Source organism: Branchiostoma belcheri, unplaced genomic scaffold, assembly GCF_001625305.1.
Source record: "Branchiostoma belcheri isolate BF01 breed outbred unplaced genomic scaffold, Haploidv18h27 scaffold19, whole genome shotgun sequence".
Taxonomy (NCBI): Eukaryota; Metazoa; Chordata; class Leptocardii; order Amphioxiformes; family Branchiostomatidae; genus Branchiostoma; species Branchiostoma belcheri.
This window is the reverse complement of record NW_017803379.1, coordinates 3,615,135-3,635,416: the sequence shown is the minus strand read 5'-3', so window position 1 is coordinate 3,635,416 and position 20,282 is coordinate 3,615,135. Positions and strand designations below refer to the sequence as shown.

Below are 20,282 nucleotides of genomic sequence, written 5' to 3'. Positions count from 1 at the left end.
GCCGGAGGGCGTGGGAAGGGCGGTGCCACGACTTCTGCTGGTCCCTGATAGGCTGGCTTTTCTGGGGGACGTGCGGGTGGAGGGCTGCTTCCTGGGGGACGTTCTGGTCGCCACCGGCGTCACGTTTTCATTGGATTTCCTCCGTTCCGCGGCAGCAGATCTGAACCGAGTTGAAGAAGAAAGCAGACATTTCAGACAAATTTGCAGTGGGGAACTCATTCCAAAAATCTACATCTACAGTATTCTATACTTTTCTACCTCATTCAAACAAATGAAAAAAAAAATGGGATGCAGTATCAACTGACTTGTTGGCTGGTGCCTTGCGAGGTTTCTTGGATGGACCCGACTCTTCTGTGTCACTTCCACTGCCCTCCTCCTGACTGTCTGTCCCTCCCCTGAGTCTACAGTCACAGTCACAAAACAGGGATTGGATGATATACATGTAGTTTGCATTAATGACTTACATCATAGAATACTCTTGTGGTTGTATGATGAAACTACAGTTATCTTTGCTGGCGACTTCAGCCACAAGAAAATATTACATTGTCTGATACAGTTCATGACAGGCATGTTAGAGTAGAAAACAACTCCCGTACCTTGTTTTTGCGGCTGGTTTGGCTGCCGTTCTTGGTCTCTTTGCAGGACTCTCCTCCTCTTCCTCTGCTGGCTCTGAAGTCCTCTTCCTCTGAGTCCCCTTCTTGGCAGCCTCATTCTTGTTCCCCTGCGCCCTTCGACCTGGCCCTCTTGGCCTCTCCTGTACATCGGCAGTCTCCGTTGATCGCTGCGTTCTCTTCGCCGTCTCTGACGCTTCCTTTGCTGCTCTCTGTTGTTTGGTGGGTCCGTTCCTCTTGCCTGGCAGCTCGGATGACGCTGTCTTTGGTCCAGCTCTGGGAAGGGGACTGTCCTTGTCTATCAACGCTGCCACACCGGTCTTTTTCTGGGAAACAAAGTGGTAAACATGGAATCAGAGATACGTCCATAAAGGTTAGACATCCAGGTAATCCACTCTTTGTCAGTCACTGACAAAAAGTAGTGGATGCTACTTGAAATGTCTAACAGTTCTCTAAACCTATCCAGTTGCTTGAGTAACAATTCCTTGTGTAAGAAATCAGAGATTTTGAACTTGGGAAGTACAGATCTAGAGGAAACCTCACCTTGGGTGTCCACTGGAAGTTTGTGGGTAGGTAAGACTTGGTATTCAGCGTCTGTGTCTATAAAACAATACCAAGACAGAAATTGGCAATCATCATTAAGTTTCTACAAAGCACTTTGACCAACAGAAACATGCAACAACATTTCTAGAGCCTGGAAGTTTGTGAGTAGGCAACTTGAAGACTGTTCAATGTTCAGTGTCTGTGTTTATAAAAAAAAAATGGGAACAATTATTGTTAAGTTTCCTTCCCGGCGTGAGTGGATCAAATCTTACAATCTGTTCTTACACAGGTCATACGTACTAGATTATGCCTAAAGTTGGTTTACAGGTTATGCAAAACGAAAAAAGGAGAAAAACCTACCAGGTCAGGTTTGGTGAAGAGTTTGGAGGGTAGATCGGGGGTGACGGGGTGCTCCTTCCATGTCACGTTTGTCGCCTTCAGTACCAACAGGTTGTGTGCCAGGTCACACACAGCATACATTTTCTACACATGACAACACAGAGGAACAAACATTTCATGGACTTGTTACCAACACAAAAAGCTACCTTCTTGATATCTGTGACAGAATTCCATCATTTCACAACACAGAGGAACATTCAAGTTTCAAGGACTTGTTACCAAGAAAAAACGATACCATTTCGACATCTGTGACAGATTTCCATCATTTTACAACAGAGAACTGCAAATCGTCTAAAACACTGCAAAAAAACTTTTTTTTCTCATACCGCGCAAATACAACCTATGCTAAATTACATGATGTAAATTTCCAAGTTTCACGTTAATCTCTTCCAACACAACTTTCTGTACCTCGTTGGCATCCTGTTTGTCCGGACATTGGGCATCCTTGGTGCTTTTGATGACCTCGATCAGCTTCTTGACAAAGATGTAGTTTTGGTTCTCACTGCGCATGATGAGGGGCTCCATAATAAACCACAGGCACCTACAGTAAAAACAAGCAACTAGAAATGTAACATTCGCAAAGCAAATGCATACTGTTAACATGTACATGGTTTAGCCTTACAAACTACTGGTTTATTCTCACTATCAATTATATATACATTGTACACACAGAAGAAACAGAGCAAAAGGTTTCCCTTCTGCGGAGGCAGACATTGACCGTGTTTTTACAAACTTGCTAGAAAAAACAGGTAAAATTTGTTTGGTGCAGGTAATTTTCAATGTTGCCTGTACCAGTGCAGGTATGCAGAATAAAGCAGTTCGAGCCCTGTTATAACAATCTTATGTTTCCAGATACTGACTCTTTGATATCCTTGAGTTGTTCCACCTTCTGGCGGTCGCGAAAGCGTGGGTCATGTGCCAGTAGGTGGATGGTGTAAGGCACGACGTAGTCTGGCAACAGGGACATCAGCTTGGCTGCAGGGGAAAAACACACACACATCAGTATCAGTAGTGTCAGGCCCCTTTCCTCATCCTACCACCCAGGGGGTACCACATCACAACCCTGTCAATCAACTGAAACCCAATCCCTGTCCACCCACTTCCAATCTCTGCTATTAAGGACAAGGTACATACAAACTCCCGTCCAACAAGAGAGCGAAAATATCTCCCCAAGAACATAAAAGAATTTACAATTTATAAAAAAGTCTGCTGCTCAAGATGTATTAATTCCTGGTCCAGCATGTTGGCCAAATGTACTGCGCCTGTGCAAAACTCGTAATCAGTAATTATGTGTTGTGTACTTTGGCAGAACATCTTGTGTATGGTCATATCCATGTGACTGATTGTGACACCCAGACTATAGTTTTTAAATGTTATGTTGGAAAAGGTACCGTCTTCTGTGGGAAAAATTCTGAGATAAGGATACTGAAATCCTTAAAAATCAATCTGGGTTTGGTGCATGCGCTGTGCCCTGTGTCTGCCTTACCTTGTGCTCCTGAATGCTGGACGATGTACTGCCTCCTCTGTGCGATGTTCTTGTTGATACAGGCCTTGATCTGCCTGCGCAGGCCGGGGTGCTGCTCGCGAGCGGCCAGTGAGAAGATGGACATGTACTCCAGGGGCAGGCGCAGACGCATCAGGCCCTTGTGCAGCTTGTTGGTGAACTTCTGACGAACCTCCAGACATGAGTCCTGCCAGGGGAGAGGGGTCAAGTTTAGTGTGCAGTTTTTAGACTTCTACTAAGTGTTTAGGGTTTTTGTGAATGTAATCTGTATTGTATAATCTTAGGGAAATACCTGATGGAATTACATCATAAAATGGATTATTACTCATATGATTGTATGATGCAACGTACTCTGCTATAACACTATGGTTTGTGTGTCAAATCATGATTACACATACCACAGCCTCCCAAAGCATACTGGGTCACAACCCTGTTAATCAACAGAAACCCAATCTCTGCCCACTCACTTCACTCACTCAGATGGAAGGAAAAGTCATGGCCTTATGTCTCGCAAGGGATGAAGTAAGTCAGTAATTACATTTATGAGTGAAGCCACCATCTGGAACTGTTCGAGGGACAGCAGGTCGGAGAAGACTCTCTCCTGGGCCAGCTTCAGGACGGCACAGCCGGCTGCCAGCCGCAAGTGGGCTCGCTCAGGCAGGCTGCAGATGGGAAACATACCATCTTACTCTCAAAAATTAACTTCATCAGGTAGTTAGAACATAGGATATTGCAGTTTTCTTTCACACAACCAGTTAAGTCTCTAACATGCTTAGACTTCAAGATTTGAATGCCTATTAGACCGCTGAGGTAACTTCAATATACAGTCTTACTCTTCAAACCTTTGTCATTGTCAGGAACCTAAAGCATGTTGACAAAATCAAAGATTTCTAACATCCAGGAGATAGATATAGTTTTTGTGGGAAAACATTTAATCTTACTCAGTCACTACAAAAATAAAACCACTGTAAAAGTTACTGCATTGACAGTAGATGTTAGTTTCTAGCTCTCATCACACTGCAGATAATTCTGTACCAGACAGAGCCCTTCTGCATGAGGTCTCCCCTGTTCTTGATCATGGCGTGGAGCAGTCTGAAGGTGGAGGTACAGGAGGAGTTCTCATTACTCTTCATACCCAGCAGCCAGTTCACTATCAGCTTCAGGGCGATGATCTGGGGGACAGAAACAGAGAGTTGCTCAAGTCATGGCATCACTGTGTCTGCTGAGCACTTTGACAGGATGTACTGCACCTGTGCAAAACCTGTTTTTTTTTCACAGGTTTTACGGTAGTTGCAAGTTTAGTCAACATTCTATTAGTTGCTCCAAACAATTATAATCATTGCTATGCTTTTGTTTTGACTCAGCTTTAACTCTGACCAACCCTAGTTTAAATTCCACAACTACAGTAATACCTGGCTCGTAATACAAAGAACAACTTTTGACAGGACACCGACCTTTGCCTGGGATTCTTCTGACACCTGATCATCCTCACACCAGGTAGACGTGGTCACTTTGCCTTTTTTCTGGAAAAAACAAACAAACAGAAACCTCAACATGTGGATATGATTGAATGACGCACTACACAATGGTTTATGTTTCATACCATGAATTTACACAGTACGCATTCCTGGTGACCTCATACCTCATCTTAACATCAATGGCATACCAGGTCACAACTTGACAAGCATCTAGAATGTAGTTTGTACAACAATGAGTTGAACTTCAGAGACTGATAACATCAATGTTTCCCTACTTCATACACCTTCATAAACCACTGTGTGTGTATGTACAATAAATGTCTTCATTTAGTAATTCATTCTATGAGTGTCCTTACCCTGTCCTGCATGAGGAGGTCTTTGACAATGAACTTGGCCACAAAGTTCTTCATCTGCTGTGAGAAGAGTTCCGGTGCCAGCAGGGCGAGGTGGCCGATGGACGTCAGCGCCGTCAGGAAGTTGTCAGAGTTGAAGGACAGCTTCTTCCTCAGTTGCTGTTGGGGAGACAGAAGGTGGTCTGTGGTTAGGGTCCAATGGACTAAGGGTCCAATTGGACCACTGTGAAAGGTTGTTCGAATCCCTAGCAGGGCCCAGTTGCTATGTTATACATTACTATGCAATGATTGACAAAAAAAAAAGATGATGCCTAGCTGTTACTAGTATGAATGTGCATGTATTTTATTAATTCTCCCCAAGACGGCAAGGTGTTGTTGACTTCAGGTCTAAAGGTTCTGGGTTCTTTACCAGGCCCCAGTCTTATGCCCTTCAGAAAGGCACCTAACTCCTATTTCTTCACTTGACTCAGGAGAAAATGTCACACTAATAAAGTGCCAAACCTATGTAACACTGATACAGTATTATATACAAAACAAACAAATAAACAGACAAACAAACCTCAAATATCTGATTGAAGATGCTGTCCCTGACTCCAGGGAAGATGGTGTTGATACAGCGGATGGCGTGTTTCGCCTGGCGTGGGGTGCCCGTCTTCGCTTTTACCGACAGCACGGGGAGAAGGGCCCTGCAACAGGTAATGTTGACTTTGTAACAGGAAGCACATGCATTTTCCAGCAGTATGTTATCTAAATCAAAGCTTTGCAAACAAATTTTGAACAGCTATACTGCAACATGACCGAAATATGGGATAAAGAAAAGATGCCTACATTTTCCTTTTTCATATTCAAAGACACAGTAAAAATTGAGAAATATTCTTGATTTGAGAGAGCCAAGGATACATCACATGTACACAAGAAGTTAATACATACGACTTTATCTGAGGGAAGCCCTCCTCGATGACTGCCCCAGTGTTGCTGAAGATCTGTAGGGCTGTATCCACTGAAACATATACACAGACATATATCATACAATATCACCAAGGTACTCAACTTCTAGTTGCTACAGTCACTCATATAGATTTCATATGGTTCAAGGATTTTGAGAGTCACATCGTTCTTCATAACCTGTATACCAGCATAATAATACTTAAGTCACCACAGAGAAAAACCCTTATGTCTAATGCAGGTATAAGAATGAAACTCATTCCGTGGGTTTTCTGACTTACCAACTATATTGTTGTCCTTCTTTAGGTAAGAGAGGAGTTGTCCAAAGATGTCTTGGGACTGGAATGATTCAGGGTAAATTGGAGACAGCATCTGTATGGAGAAAACAAGAAATCAGAGACTTCAGACTTCTGGGAAGTGTTTTGGGTCTTCGTGAATATATAGGAACTGAGGGGATAATAATGTAAATTAAATCGTACGAGTACTACAACACTTACTGAATTCTTGCATATAATTATTACACACTGACATGTTTCAAATCAGCATATGCTGGGTCAGTTTCATCCACGACCTATCTATAAATCAACTGTCAAAATCATCTCCCACCCTCTAGCAACTGTTGCCACTCTGGAACCCAAAGTAACTTACTCCCACCATGGTTCATGTTTCATACCATAAGGCCATGTTGATTTGATTATATGGATGACATCCGCGCGCATCAATTTTCGGCCGTTTCCAAAAAAAAAAAAGTTTTCAACCATACTGTAAATCGTGCAAAACAGTTGCTAAATGAGCAAAAATATACCATAAGTTGCAAGGAAAACATTTAGAAACGATACCAATGTCGTAGAATGCCAAAATCAAAGGAAAAAAGACAAAAATGTAAAGAAATGAATTCGAAGAGTAGATTATTCGCCATTACATTCTGTCCCATTTGTTCAACCTTCATGACCACGTAGATTTCATAGTGAAAGCAACTTTTTTTTTTGCAAAACTTTTTTTTTATTCGCACGCGCGCATCAGTTTTGGGGTTCCCAGAGGATGTCATCCATATAATCAAATCAACATGGCCTAATTATAGAGTACACGCACCTGGTGACCACATCCTACCACGTAAGGCATACTGTGTCACAACCCTATCAACTGACACCCAATCTCCACCCACTCACTTTCAATGCTTCCTACTCAGAATGAAAAACATACGTCAAATGCCTCCCAAAACCGATAGTTCTGTCCCCATAGTAACAACATTTCATGATTCAAGGTACATTCCTGTACAGTCAAACCTGTACTAGCGGTCACCTTTGTATAGTGGTCACTCGGCCATAGCGGTCAGTTTTTGCCGGTCCCTTGAATTTTTCCCATTGACGTAAGCATTAAGAATCGTGTCTATAGCGGTCACTGTTCAACGCGGTCAGCGGTCACCCCATTCCGGTCCCGCCGGCATGTCAACACCGCCGATAGCGGTCGCGGCTGACCGTAACCCACTAAGCACCACGGCCGTAACACCACCCCACCTCGGGCTACGACCGTTATGAGCCTTGTGATAATTTTCCGATCACTACATTACTAAAATGTGAACTGAAAATTAGACTCCATATGTGTATGAAATAAAGGAAAACTGACTTTTGACACGAAGTTCCTGCGGTCGCGGGTGTCTTTGATATCTGCGTTTTCGCCAACACCAGTGCCGTGCGTGCCGCATGGAGCTTTCAATGGACTCGGCCGCTCGGCGAAGATTACGGCAAATTATCTTTACAAAAAAACTTAAGAATATCCATATTTGGTTTCTCGATTCCTTGAAATGCGTAGATATGTGCATAGCTTCCGTTTTTCATGGGCATAATTAAAGAAATTTGGCTCGAAAATGCGTTTCGTATTTTTCCAAGATGGCGCATGTTGGCTGCAGAGGGAGGTCAATTGGGGTCATCGGAAGACTCCACTGTTATGGAGGTAGATACACCGAGTTTTATTTAACTTCATTAGCGTCAAATGACGTAATTACATTATGAAAACATTTGAAATACATTACTACAATTAATTTTAGATGTAAATTTAACACTGTAGTGGATATTTTAGAAAAGATATAAGTCTGAAAGGAGAAAATTTTCTGTTGACTACCACATTGGCATAATGGTAGAGGCAGACAACCCACGCGGGGAGAAACCCAAGCCGTAAACAAAGGAGAGTTTTCGCTAAGTTTTCATGTTCAAAAACGACCAAAAACGGAAAGTAACTGGCAACTGACGAACAATTATTTTGCTGTTAACTAAATAGACAGCATCTTGGTACAAAATAACTTATTTACGTGGTTGGAATTCGCTGTGGCGTATGTCGGTCGCGCGAAGCAAGTGTTCACCAAAGAACAAAAACATGGCGATGTCGTTCTCTTCCACTTTTCGACTAACAACAACAACTACTAGTAACGTGGCGATTGCGGAGAAACGATGGCGAAAGCGGAAAGACGGACGCCAAACTTATTCCAAAAGGTGGAAGTGATTCGACTGGCAGAGAGAGTGAGAAGAAATCGTCGAAAGCTGAGCTTAGATTAAATGATTTTGCAGTCGATAGAAATTTGTTTGGAGTTGAAAGTTTGTTGCTTGATTTGCTTTCTTTTCTTTAGCCACATGTAGTACTAGTATGTACACAAGAACAGTAAATGACAACCAGTGATTTTGTATGTTTTAAATTATGTGAATGGTTTCATTGTCCCAGAATAGATTAACTGAATATGTTGAGTGTATGTATCTTTGATGTCAAGTTAATGTTTCCATGCAATATTTCTGTATTTCTTTATTTTTCAAGCAAGTACAAAATAAAGTACAACTAAAGCAAAAGAACAACAAATTATTGAACTAACACATGTACATATAAAAGGGGTTTACCTTTGCAAATGTATGTATTCATATGTTTCAGAATAAAGACATCACTGTTGGTACTCAAAGCATGTCCCTTTTTTTTTTGGGGGGGGGGGTCAACTAAACGGCTGTTTCTCTATAGTGGTCACCTGGCCATAGTGGTCAAATTTGGCCAGTCCCTTGAGTGACCACTATAGGCAGGTTTGACTGTATTTGTGTGTATTTCCTATGACTGTTTTAGCTCACCAGAATGAGCTGCAGGCCCCTCTCCTGGCCCAGGTCTCCCAGGTCCTCGTCTCCAAGCCCCTCCATGGTGTCGTTCAGCAGCTTGAAGAGCTGGTCCACGGCAGACGGGTCTATGATGAGTGGGGACACCTTCTCCAGGAGATTCTTCACCGTGTCGTAGAACGGGCTGGCTGGGCCCTTCTGACCAAAGTGACCAATCTTCTTCTGAATCTCTCTCTGGAAAAAACAAGACAACCATGCTGAATGGTAAAGTTCTTTTATTCACAACCATTTTTTTTGTCTTACATGAGCCGATGTTTCGATGACCGTCTGTCATCTTCATCAGGGTTAACATGACTGGTTTTCTGTGCACTGGAGCTAGGTGTTACATGGTTCACTATCCACTGAAGGTACTAGCTGTAATAATGCAGAAGACATGCTTTTCAAAACCCTTGTCCTGCTGCTCCCAACAACTGTTGAGAACATACACTTCCATCCCAGAAGTAACAAACCTACCATAGTCTCTGGTGCCTTCTCACAGGTGCATTTTGGGTCCACCAGTGTCCCCATGAAGCCCCAGATGCGCTCATCTTTACCCAGGATGTCCACAAACTTCTTCACTTGTTCGTGGGCCTTTGAAGGCTCCGACAGGCTCCCTGAAACATTGCCATAGGTTACGGTGCTGTAAATTGGCAAAATTTTGTAGTGGTTTAACTTTGCAGTAGTAGGAGAGGGAGGTTTTCACTGTGTTTCAATTCACGGTTGGAACAATGCTGAGGTACAGTAGTCAAAGACATATTCACAGTCTGTGGCAACTTTTTTTCATTAGCATGCATCCATAAATCAAATGGCCTAATTCTAAAAGCTCGAGCTGCTTCAGGCTACAAATTACTTACTTGCGAGAAGATTGGTCTTTGCAGCAATCATTTTGTCTTTTTCCTCGGCCTGTGGATTGAACAAGAATGTTGCAACAGTCTTAGTTATGATCTTAGGTGCAGGTGGACATAAGAACAGCTCCAAGTTTACCTGTACTCACCTGCATATTTAGGTGGTATTTCCAGCCAGTGGCAGTTCACATTGGACACAGATCTTACATTGCTACAGGCTCTCTGAATGACACAATAAACTTATAAAATGTAAAATTATATCTACAACTATCTGCTTGCATCATACCATAATCACAACCAGTGGTTGATGAAGGAAAGACTCCCATTTTTCAGTTCCCTTACATGTGATAAGTATTCACAAGTTCTGTTAAGTCATTTTACTGACACTGAAGAAGAGTGACGGATGACATGTCTCACCTCGGTTTCCTCATCTGCCAGCAGATCCAGGAGTTGTTTCATGTGGTTACGCAGCATGTGCTGGCTCCGAAACACCTCATTCAACGACCTACATGACAAAAAACAGCTCTCCATTAGAGAAAAGTGGCCAGAACAAAGGGCTATTTTACTATACAGCAGGGATTATTCCTATTTTTTATCAATGAGAATGCAACTCACTGCCCACTGGGAAGACTGCACTGATGCAAGCCTGTAGCATAAGCACAGTGTCTTCGTAATCATAAGTACAGTACTGTATTGTGTGTACGTTTTGCCTATGCCATGATTACGTTAAATCTTACAATGGGGATACCGTACATTTCAAACAAACCTGACTTCTCCCTTGGTGACAAAAGAGCAGTAGTGAGCATGCGTTAACTAGATGCTTGAATTCTATCATTGCAGAAAATACAATACTACAGTACTTACTTGACGGCATGTTCATCCAGTGTTGCGTACAGCCTGAAGAGTCGTCTCATCCTAACCTTGGTGTCCATCATGTAAGGTACCAGGCAGTGGGTCACAGCATGTTCCACCAACAGTCTGAAGCACACAGGGAAAAACACACACTGTCACATGGATATACTTTCAACAGTCAACTTTAAGTATATATAAGTCAACTTTAAGTATATTCATATATATAATTATATGAATGCTCCAAGTATATTCATATATATATGAATGCTCCAGACAGGGATTCTCCAGGGTTAGGCTTGATGACTTGGGTTCAAATCTGTGCTCGTGTTTTGTTCTTTTTTACTAATACAGTAGAAGCCGCTTATTTGAAAAGCCAATTTGTCAGCACATTTTTTTCAAATACCCGGCCTTTCCGATTAAGAGACTCTGAGGCTCAAACTCTCGGCCTTCATTGAAACTATGGGGGTGGGGGGTGGACAGGGCATCGAGCACATAACGACACAAAGAATACAAACACGAGTCACATTTACGCATTAAAAACAGTGAACTTTATTGAGATCGGTAAATTTGCTTTTAATTTTTTTCGTTGACGTACACACGTATTTTTTTCGTTTTTTCCAAGACTGGAAGAACGCCGCGATACGTTAGACATCATGTGCTATCGGCAGGCTCTACTCGAACGAATAAACAAATTATGCTACGTTTGCTACGTACAAAACAAGCAACGAATACATGCACAATCATCAGCCTGTACGTACTTTTACATCACGAAAGTAGCAAAAAATAAAGTTTGATTAACGGAAAACTTCAATCAAGTAGCGTACAGACAAAAATGCAGACGATCGTCATGAAAGCAGTCGATAGCACAATTCACAAAGGATCGCTTCGATCGCTTAATTTTCAGAAACTCCGGCTAGCACACGAAAATTATCGTAACTAATGCAACAATAAACTGTTCATTTCAATGTTAATGACTTTTTAGCTCACGATGTCCGTAGGTTACATGGAAATTTGCGATAGTTGACGGGGATCTCTCGCATTAGCGTTCAGGGAAGTAAACAAAGATGGCGGACGCGGCGTGGGTAGCAGTATCCCATCATTCCATGCGGTGTTTTTTCGCGGCACATTTGGCGTGTTGAAGCGGCGATAGCGCCGTGTCGCAGTCGAAATAAACTCAAAATAATGGCGCAGTACACAAGTAGAGACATGGTTTTGATGATTAAAAAATGAGTTGTATGAGAAATTAAACGGTTCTTGGAATAAACAGGCTAAAAGAACACAAAAGCATGCCGCATTTGGCGGCTATGAACCGGCTCGCGCTTCTCATTACGTAGTGCCGATGTGCGCCCGACCGCTCGATCAACGTAAATTTCGGCCTCCTTTGTGGTTCAAAACAGACAACTTCGTCCCTTTTGGCGGCTTGATGTCTTGATATAAGAAATTTTCCGCCGATTTTGGTGATTTGTTTGGCATGTTTTTGGTTGAAAATGTGTTGCAACTTGACAATTTTTTTTTTCAAATAGCCGGCATTGGCTTTTCAAATAAGGGGCGTGATAAACAATGGTGTCAATGGGAAACGGTTTGGGTTTTCACAATTCTTTTCAATTAGCAGACTTTTTCTTATAAGCGTTTTGCAATTAACTGGCTGCCACTGTATCTGTACTAATTATGTAGATGCTGTCACACATTTGCAACTGAAATGTTGCTTTTTGTATGTTTTAAATGTTAATTTGCCCCCCCCCCCCAAAAAAAAGTCATGATACACTTACTAGTAGATATGGCATAGAAAATCCAGCGATATGGCATCAACCATTTCAAATGACAATGACCATTTGAGACCAAAACACGCATATGAGACAGTCCTGTCCTCTACCAGTGTAATTATTATGAGAATTCTATTTTCCTGTACAGATTATCATGCAAGACTAGGTTCAGGTTCAATGGACAGAACAGAGCCTGACCTGTCCTCAGGGCTGGTCTGGTAGTACACGTGCAGGAGTTTGTTCTTGATCCAGCTGATCATCTCGTCCTCCTGTCCCGGCGTGGTGCAGTGTTCGCGGTAGATCAGTGCCAGGCCTTGGTTTGCCTCACGACGGATCTTAAACTAGAATAACAGAGAAGGTAGCAACGTCAATTAAGAGACAAAATTCCAGGTGAGCTGTGCTTGACTGTGTTGAACGTAAGTATCAACTTCATAAGGAAATGAACCAATACAGTGAAAATACCTTTACCTAACTAGTAAGTACTGCTGTTTATTCTTACTCAAACACATCCATACAAATGGTGGCCAGCCCCTCCATGCCACTTGCTACATAATGCAATCACAGGGTGTCTGCTACATTACTAGTTGACCATCTGGTCCAGGTCATTGACCTTAATTGTTTGAAGAAGAAGAAGAGGAAGAAGAAATTGAGCACAAAAAAATGCAAAGGAAAGCAAAATAAAGTCAAATTAATGTACCTTCTTGTCCAGCATCCTGTCCTGTACCAGACTCAGAAGCTCGCGGGTCACGTTGCGAAGGCTCTCCTTGGCCGCCTTGATGATGGACGACACCACCTCGTAACGTACACTCTCGTCAGGGTCGTGGCAACGTGCCTTCAATTGCTCTGCAAAACCGCAACATTTCATGTCAATCTTTCCTTGTAAATGACATGGCAAACTGATGTGTAAAATCTTCCTGAGATCTGTAATACTATAATGATAGTGTCTGTACTTTACTTCACTAGTTAGGTTTGTCTTTATTTCTGTAATGTAAAGTTGCCTGTAACCACAGAAAATGACATCACTGTTGTACCCGGAACTGTGATTTACTTCAACCATGCTCAGGCACAGTTCTGGATAGTCCACGCATATCTAGAACTGTCCCTTGGGCAAATCTTTGTTCTTTGACTATCCAGAACCCTAACCCATTTAAGCATTGAACTAGTTGGCATGTTTCTGGATACAATAGTCAGTGATACAACTCTGTGTCTTACCTGTCACTTCTTCCATCATGTGCTGGTGGTTGATGAGTAACTTGGCTGCAAACTTTACACACTCCACACGGACAGCCACATTCACATCCTTAAATCTGCCAACAAGTACAAAGGAAATAGGTTTAACTAAAACGATAAAAAGTGTATGACATGTTACACCTAACCTTTGAACACCTAACTCTAAACATTGTTTAAAGCTATCGAGTGAAGATAGCCATACTGTACCTGGTAACAGCAAATTCCACTCTACAATAGAATGGATTGAAAATAAAACCAGCGCCACCCAAAACAATAATTGAATCCCAGTTACAAGTACTAAGTGAGAGTACCTTCCCAGGTAGCAGTTCCACAGTGGTTTGTTCTGTGAGGACAGCTGTGACTCCTTGTCTGAGAACATGCGGCCCAGCAGACGGGTCACGTTCAACCTCTCATTACCATCATTGCTCTGTAAAGACGTGGGAAACATACAACAAAGTTTAACACTGACATGAGGTGGTCTTGTGGTTAGGGTTCTAAGCCTTTGACTTAGAATCTAAAGGTTCTGGGTTCAAGTCCCTGACAGAAAGCTATGCCCTTGGGAAATCTTAAGGTTCTGGGTCCGAATGCCTGTGTTGTAACCTTGGGAAACTTGACTCAGGTGAAAATGAGGACATAGGTTTGGTTAGGGACGTCCTCTTGGATAGCACGTAAAGCTGGCGGGCCAGTGTTTCAAGTTAAAAGAACAAACCAGTCCCATCTCCTCTTGAAAAGGCAATAGTCATCAGTTATGTCAATCCTTACACAACTGTGGTAAATCCCAATATATAAGTACATAGACTAATGCTGTTCACTACAACAATCTTGAGACATGATCACATTTGACTGCCTATGGCCCCTACTGACCCCCTACTGACCCTGAGCTTGAACTCGAGCTGTGGCAGGACAGACAGCAGGACATTAGGTGCGATCAGGTTCAGCTCGTAGATCAGGTCGTAGATCCGGGCTGACGCATCACTCTCAGACGTCTTCCCCAACACAAGGACATTGTTGAAAAACTGTAGAAGAATTCAAAATTACACAGATTAGCGAAGAGGTACTGGAACTGTGATTGTGTAGTTTTTGCAGTGGTTTTATTTAGAGGCAAACAATGCTGTAGTACTGTAGTTACTAGTATACAATGGAGACATATTTGCAGTGTCATGAATTTGCGTTGAAGAGGTCACAGCGGTCATTCCCTTGTATTTTGTCTGACCCAAAAAATATGCATCTTAAACAAACTCACTTGTAACACAAAGGTAGACACAATATTTTGAGACACTTTCTCTGGACTAACAGAACTTGTTCTATGAAAAACAGAATGACAGAAACAGAAGAGAGCATTAACAAGAAGTACTTTAACAATCAAAACACACTAATATTTCTCAGCATAGTTTTGTACTCACTGTCTGGATGTAGGGTTCGATGGCTTGTGAAGTGCGTTTGATCAAGTCCCTGGCCAGTTCATATGCCTCAGGAAACTTGCTCTGCAAAATACAGCATGTAAGAATGACTCAATATGTACAACAGTCATCAAAACTGTCTTTACTACAATTTATAGCAATATGTCGAAGGAAAAACTGTAATCACCACATAAGTCATAAGTTTCATCACATACCAATAGATGTTCTACTAAGCCTCTACAAGTGATACAAATATGTACTGATTGAATTTTGCAATTTGACAAAACTTCAAGGTAACAGCCAGCAATGAGTTTCAATAGAAATGCACACATTTTCTTGTCATGAATGCAATAACTGCAAGAAAGAAATGTTCCTAACAAAAACATGGAAATAACAGACATTCCTGGGGAATTGCAAGATTTCTTGTCATCAAACGATTACGTACTACTAATATACTATCAGGCTCACCCCTGAGGCATCGCCAAAAATGCTAACCTTCTGAGGCTCAATGATCCTCATAAGAATGATATCCAGCAGGTCCTGGGACACAGAGTCTCCCTCGGTGATGATAGGGGACATCATATCCAACATGAAGGTACGGACCTTGTTGGAGTGGCCACGACTGAGGACATAGAACAGATTATACATCCATGTAGGTTTTAACACACAAATCAAACTCTACAACTGGATGAATTATGGGGATTACTTGTGAACGTTTTGAGTGGCATCCGTAGGTATAAAGGAGGTCTTTGTGGTGTTTGAGGTTTGTAGAGTTCAGATTTGAGTAGAAATACAAAACACAAATTCCTGGCGTTATAATTTCACAATAAGAAGACACCATGAAAACTACAAAAAATCTTATGACATGAGTGAGGAATTTTGGCACTGCTTGTGATAAACATAGAATTTAGTAATACCGGTAACTAAGTTTGTGTAACCAATGCCCAGAGCCCTAAAAGTATGAAAAATGGCACCAGACTTACTGCACAATACTGAAGAGAGTTTCAAACAGCTGGTTGAAGATCTCTCCGCAGTCCTCCAGTTCAAAACAGATGTTGAACGACTTCACCCACGACAGGTTCTGCAGGGAGTATCAAGACTAGTTTATTCTTCATTTCAAGATATTGTTGTAAGATTTCAGCAAAATAAGGAGCAGACAAGAAACCTATTACATGTGTAATCTTATGGTACATCTGGTGTTTCCATCAACTACCATATGGTATTGCTATACCAGGATACAAGGAAGTAATAAGTAGTTCCTACAGTTCCTTCAGGCATGAAGAAATGAAATGTTAAATGATGAGTGTTCAGGGAAAATTAATCACCTAAGGGCAGGATATTGTATACAACAGAAAAATCAAACACTTAGAGCTACTATAAGCTGTGGGATATGATTTCAATGTTCTAAATATGTGCCACTTTTAAAACACCTTGTCTTCTTCTTTTGCCACACTGAAGTCTTTGTACATAATGTTCACTAAGATGGAAAAGTAAAGGATATATCCTTACCTCCAAGAGGTAGAAGTATCTCTTAAACAGAGCTCCATTGATGTCCTCAAGGCCCCTTAGCTGCTTGATAAGGAACAGGAAAATTTCCTACAAGAACACAGTGAAAAATCACATATGATATACATAAGTTGAGTCTTGGAATGTTGAAGCAACAGCTCAAAATAATGACCTCAATAAAAATTAGACAGCAGGCTGATTTGACTATTTCATGAGTAAACAATGAAATGATGATTTCATGAGTAAACAAAGGCTCAAACAACGTGGTGTAGCATAAACAAGTCTCTGTCAAATTACATCTCTCACCTTCAACTGTGTATGTTTCATACCATGATTTCAAGATTACACAATACACATTCTTGGCAACTTCATACCACATCCTACCACCCTGTGAGGGCAAACAGGGTAACAACCCTGTCTATCAACTGAGACCAATCTCTGCCCACTCACTTCCAACCCTCCCTGCTTAGGACAAGACACATACAAACTCCCCTGCACCGCCCAAAACAATACTTCCACATCTCTCACCTTCTTCTGTATGGGGTCCTTGTACGGTGCCTCAGGCGCGTAGATGCGGAAGATGTCGGCTATGCAGCAGCCGACGATGAGTTTCACGTCTTTGCTCTCATGGTGCAGGAAGTGTTCTGACGCCATGTGGAGCGAGAGCGGCTCGTAGCGCGACTTCTCCTCCTCCTGGTCCTGGTCCATGTCCGCAAACGTTTTGGCCAGAACCTGCGGAAGGTAGGCACTAGATAGCTTTAAACAATGTTTAGGTCTAGATGGTCAAAGGTTAGGTGTATCAAGTCATTTGGTGTAGTATAGCCAGCTGCCGCCATGCTGCGTGCCTGCGAGCTGGTGTGTTATGCCGAGGGGCAGTTATATACCGGCTATAAAGATACAGAAAAAGGTAAGGCAGCCATCCTCAAATGAGGTATATAAACCCAATACATGAGCAAGAAGTCACCAGAAATACCTGCACAGCTCCAATTCTACATACACTAACCTGCATATGAAATGCCAATGTCATAAACTAGGGTTTATTGTCTATGACCAGGGTTCGAAATACCACCTGCATATGCTGTTTAGTGTAGGTAAAATTGGAGCCGTGCAGGTAATTCTGATGTCTACCTATACCTAACAAGCTTTGGTCCATGTACTGGATTTATATACAAATGAAGGTGTTGAGTGGAAATATTTTTGCTGCAATGACTGTTACTACCAATGAAGTATAAAAGAAGTAATGACAATGGTTTCTGATCAGTTTTCAGTATACTTTCCAAATTCTGAAAGTGAAAGGTGCAGGTAAAATTTGTCTGGGGCAAGTAATTTTCAATGTTACCTGGACCAGTGCAGGTATGCAGAAAACAGGATTTCGAGTTCTGATGACTGTCTTTGACTAAGACTAAGATGTCTTACCTTGAGTCTCCTGATGAGCTCATCCTTATGCAGATCTTCTGTCAGCTCCTTCACCCCCTCAGGGTACACCACCTTCAGGTGAGGTCGGCCTCGGGATGGCATGGCTGAAATCTGTGCAACAAACCAGAAATATTCTTAAGTTTAATTTTTAAACACGTATCCTCAGCAGCCATGACATACCTGCTGTACATGTATCTTTTTGTAATCTATAGTGTTTTGTAATATTGTGCAGTTTTAGGTGGAATGTGTCATCTAGATTTGTGCAATCATAGAAAGTATAGTTGAAATAAAAATTGTTTTATTTGTGAATATGAGTAAATTCTGAACTCTAAATCTTAACGGCATGCAGCAAAGCACTGTCTGGAAGAGAGGACGACTTTATGGTTTGGGAATTTCAAATATTATGTTCATGATGAGCATGGAGTTAACTCCATGTGATGAGATACTCTGAACAGTTAACAAATACCATGCATAATGTATCAGAAGATAACAATAATAATCAGCATTTATCAGTAATGGTGGCACTCTGTGTATCACAAAAAGGTTCAAAAGGTCATATTTCCTGATCTTAACAGGGTCGTTTTTACTTCACTTAGTCATCTTTCAGTTCCAGAGTAAGCTTTCGAGCACTATTTTCACTATAATGATCCTGCGGGAGCTGACCAGCCAAACCTTATGTTAGCTTTGCACAAGCATTTAGAGGTATACGGACATTCACAGCTATCAATGCTGATGTTTTACCAGTACAGTTTACCTGTACAATTGGGTTAGGGTTAGGCCTTGGGGCAAAAAGGTTTAAAATATGGGTTTTATACCATCTCTTTGGCAAGCGTTGGGATAATTTAGAGCTTTTCCTATTTCACGGTATGAGGGGTAAAGGAGGTTTTCATAGTGTTTGAAACAATTCTGTGGTTAAGTAGATCGTGGAACCATAAAGCACATATCTGTGGTGTCATGAGTTTGTTAATTGTGATAAGAGGCCACCAAGAAAACAAAACCACGAAAGTAAAAATGTATTTACAGTAGTAAATATTATATCATCACATGTCAACAGTAGACACACACTGACTAACAGCATTTTTGACTGCAAAGGTTTCAATTAAGAATCATTTAGTGTAAACAAAACCATGTTTCCTGACTAAAACCCCAAGCAAATAGTTATCTAGTCAATCAAAAATTCACCAAAATATTACCCATCAATATCTTCTATTATACCGAGGTTAAATGCAGAACACAACTGAAATCGACTATGATGAAAACAAAGGAGTTTCAGTAGAAAGTTCCTCCCCCAGGGAGTGTATAAATAAAGGGCAAATTTTGTGATAGAAATTTGGTCGTGCACGGATGCCCCCTGTAAAAATTCCACTGCGAAACCTATGGGTTCAACAAAATTTCGGGACCTCTTAGTCGGGTTATTTCTGGAGATCGTACAATTCGCATCCGTCCTGTTTTGTTTTGTTCTTATGGCTTCCTTTTAGATCTGACTGAAGAGGTGTGATAAGCTTCGTGAACGCCAGGGAGCTCTCAAAACGGAGCCTACTTCCCGACAGGACCTATCAATCATGATGCTCATGTGTGAGTGTGTGTGTGCAAACCCCGGCAACTTTACCTTTTTGCATGTGTTGCTGGTCCGATTCTTCTCAACTTTACCTCACCACAGCACCCTCTCTAGATGAGGTAGCTAGTCCGAGCCCCGATGACCGCGCTGTGCCCTTGCCGTTGTCAGAATTAGACGTGTTTTTCAGTGATTACGACGGACATGTAAATAATCTTGGCCCACTTCTTTGAATCAAAATGGCGCGAAATAATGTTATACAGTCCCATATGAAAGACGGGCTCTGATTGGTCAATTGCACTGAGCTGAAGCTCAGTCTGGGATAAACATTCCTAACTCAAGTATGCTTTCTGTCAATTTTTATGAACCTAGTTGTTGGTAATATTCAAATCACATGAAACTGATCCTCTGAAATGTAAAATATCACGATTCTTACTCTTTGTGTCCAGAAATTTTAATCTAAGACGCTTGCAGATCTAACCAATCACAATGGAGGTTTCAAAGCTCTTCTTTTCATCTGATTGCAAAGATTCTTGGGAAGTGCCTTTTTCACTTCCCTTTTTTTTATTATGTCATATTTTTGTCTTTCCAGAAATGTCTCATAAAAACATGTTGATAGATGATTTGATTGCAAATTGTCGCAGAAAATTTTCTCCGGAAGAACAATCATAGGTTAAAGGTTAGATGTCGTGACCTGTAAACGTCACGCGCGCCAACCAGTGCGTGTGCCAAGGACTTCCTTGTTTTGTTGTTGTGT

At 41.6% G+C, this 20,282-nt stretch overlaps 1 protein-coding gene across 1 annotated transcript in view; it reads right to left on the bottom strand.

Annotated features, from left to right (window-relative positions):
- The window catches only part of LOC109467780 (sister chromatid cohesion protein PDS5 homolog B-like), a 21,579-nt gene extending 1,641 nt beyond the window's left edge, over nucleotides 1-19,938 (bottom strand). Inside the window, exons 1-32 of the mRNA XM_019765831.1 lie at nucleotides 19,580-19,938; nucleotides 17,971-18,081; nucleotides 17,083-17,286; nucleotides 16,558-16,644; nucleotides 16,032-16,129; nucleotides 15,544-15,670; nucleotides 15,052-15,132; nucleotides 14,524-14,664; nucleotides 13,960-14,075; nucleotides 13,631-13,725; nucleotides 13,116-13,261; nucleotides 12,617-12,759; nucleotides 10,668-10,781; nucleotides 10,221-10,308; nucleotides 9,813-9,861; nucleotides 9,433-9,572; nucleotides 8,938-9,153; nucleotides 6,115-6,205; nucleotides 5,819-5,888; nucleotides 5,448-5,574; nucleotides 4,892-5,047; nucleotides 4,512-4,580; nucleotides 4,093-4,229; nucleotides 3,596-3,719; nucleotides 3,040-3,244; nucleotides 2,414-2,528; nucleotides 1,962-2,094; nucleotides 1,515-1,637; nucleotides 1,155-1,211; nucleotides 597-937; nucleotides 306-401; nucleotides 3-160 (exon numbers count right to left, since the gene is read on the bottom strand). Of these exons, the coding sequence (XP_019621390.1) occupies nucleotides 3-160; nucleotides 306-401; nucleotides 597-937; nucleotides 1,155-1,211; nucleotides 1,515-1,637; nucleotides 1,962-2,094; nucleotides 2,414-2,528; nucleotides 3,040-3,244; nucleotides 3,596-3,719; nucleotides 4,093-4,229; nucleotides 4,512-4,580; nucleotides 4,892-5,047; nucleotides 5,448-5,574; nucleotides 5,819-5,888; nucleotides 6,115-6,205; nucleotides 8,938-9,153; nucleotides 9,433-9,572; nucleotides 9,813-9,861; nucleotides 10,221-10,308; nucleotides 10,668-10,781; nucleotides 12,617-12,759; nucleotides 13,116-13,261; nucleotides 13,631-13,725; nucleotides 13,960-14,075; nucleotides 14,524-14,664; nucleotides 15,052-15,132; nucleotides 15,544-15,670; nucleotides 16,032-16,129; nucleotides 16,558-16,644; nucleotides 17,083-17,286; nucleotides 17,971-18,072 (3,949 nt within the window). The 5' untranslated portion in view covers nucleotides 18,073-18,081; nucleotides 19,580-19,938. The remainder of the gene's footprint in view (nucleotides 1-2; nucleotides 161-305; nucleotides 402-596; nucleotides 938-1,154; nucleotides 1,212-1,514; nucleotides 1,638-1,961; nucleotides 2,095-2,413; nucleotides 2,529-3,039; nucleotides 3,245-3,595; nucleotides 3,720-4,092; nucleotides 4,230-4,511; nucleotides 4,581-4,891; nucleotides 5,048-5,447; nucleotides 5,575-5,818; nucleotides 5,889-6,114; nucleotides 6,206-8,937; nucleotides 9,154-9,432; nucleotides 9,573-9,812; nucleotides 9,862-10,220; nucleotides 10,309-10,667; nucleotides 10,782-12,616; nucleotides 12,760-13,115; nucleotides 13,262-13,630; nucleotides 13,726-13,959; nucleotides 14,076-14,523; nucleotides 14,665-15,051; nucleotides 15,133-15,543; nucleotides 15,671-16,031; nucleotides 16,130-16,557; nucleotides 16,645-17,082; nucleotides 17,287-17,970; nucleotides 18,082-19,579) is intronic.
- Nucleotides 19,939-20,282: the final 344 nt, after the last annotated feature.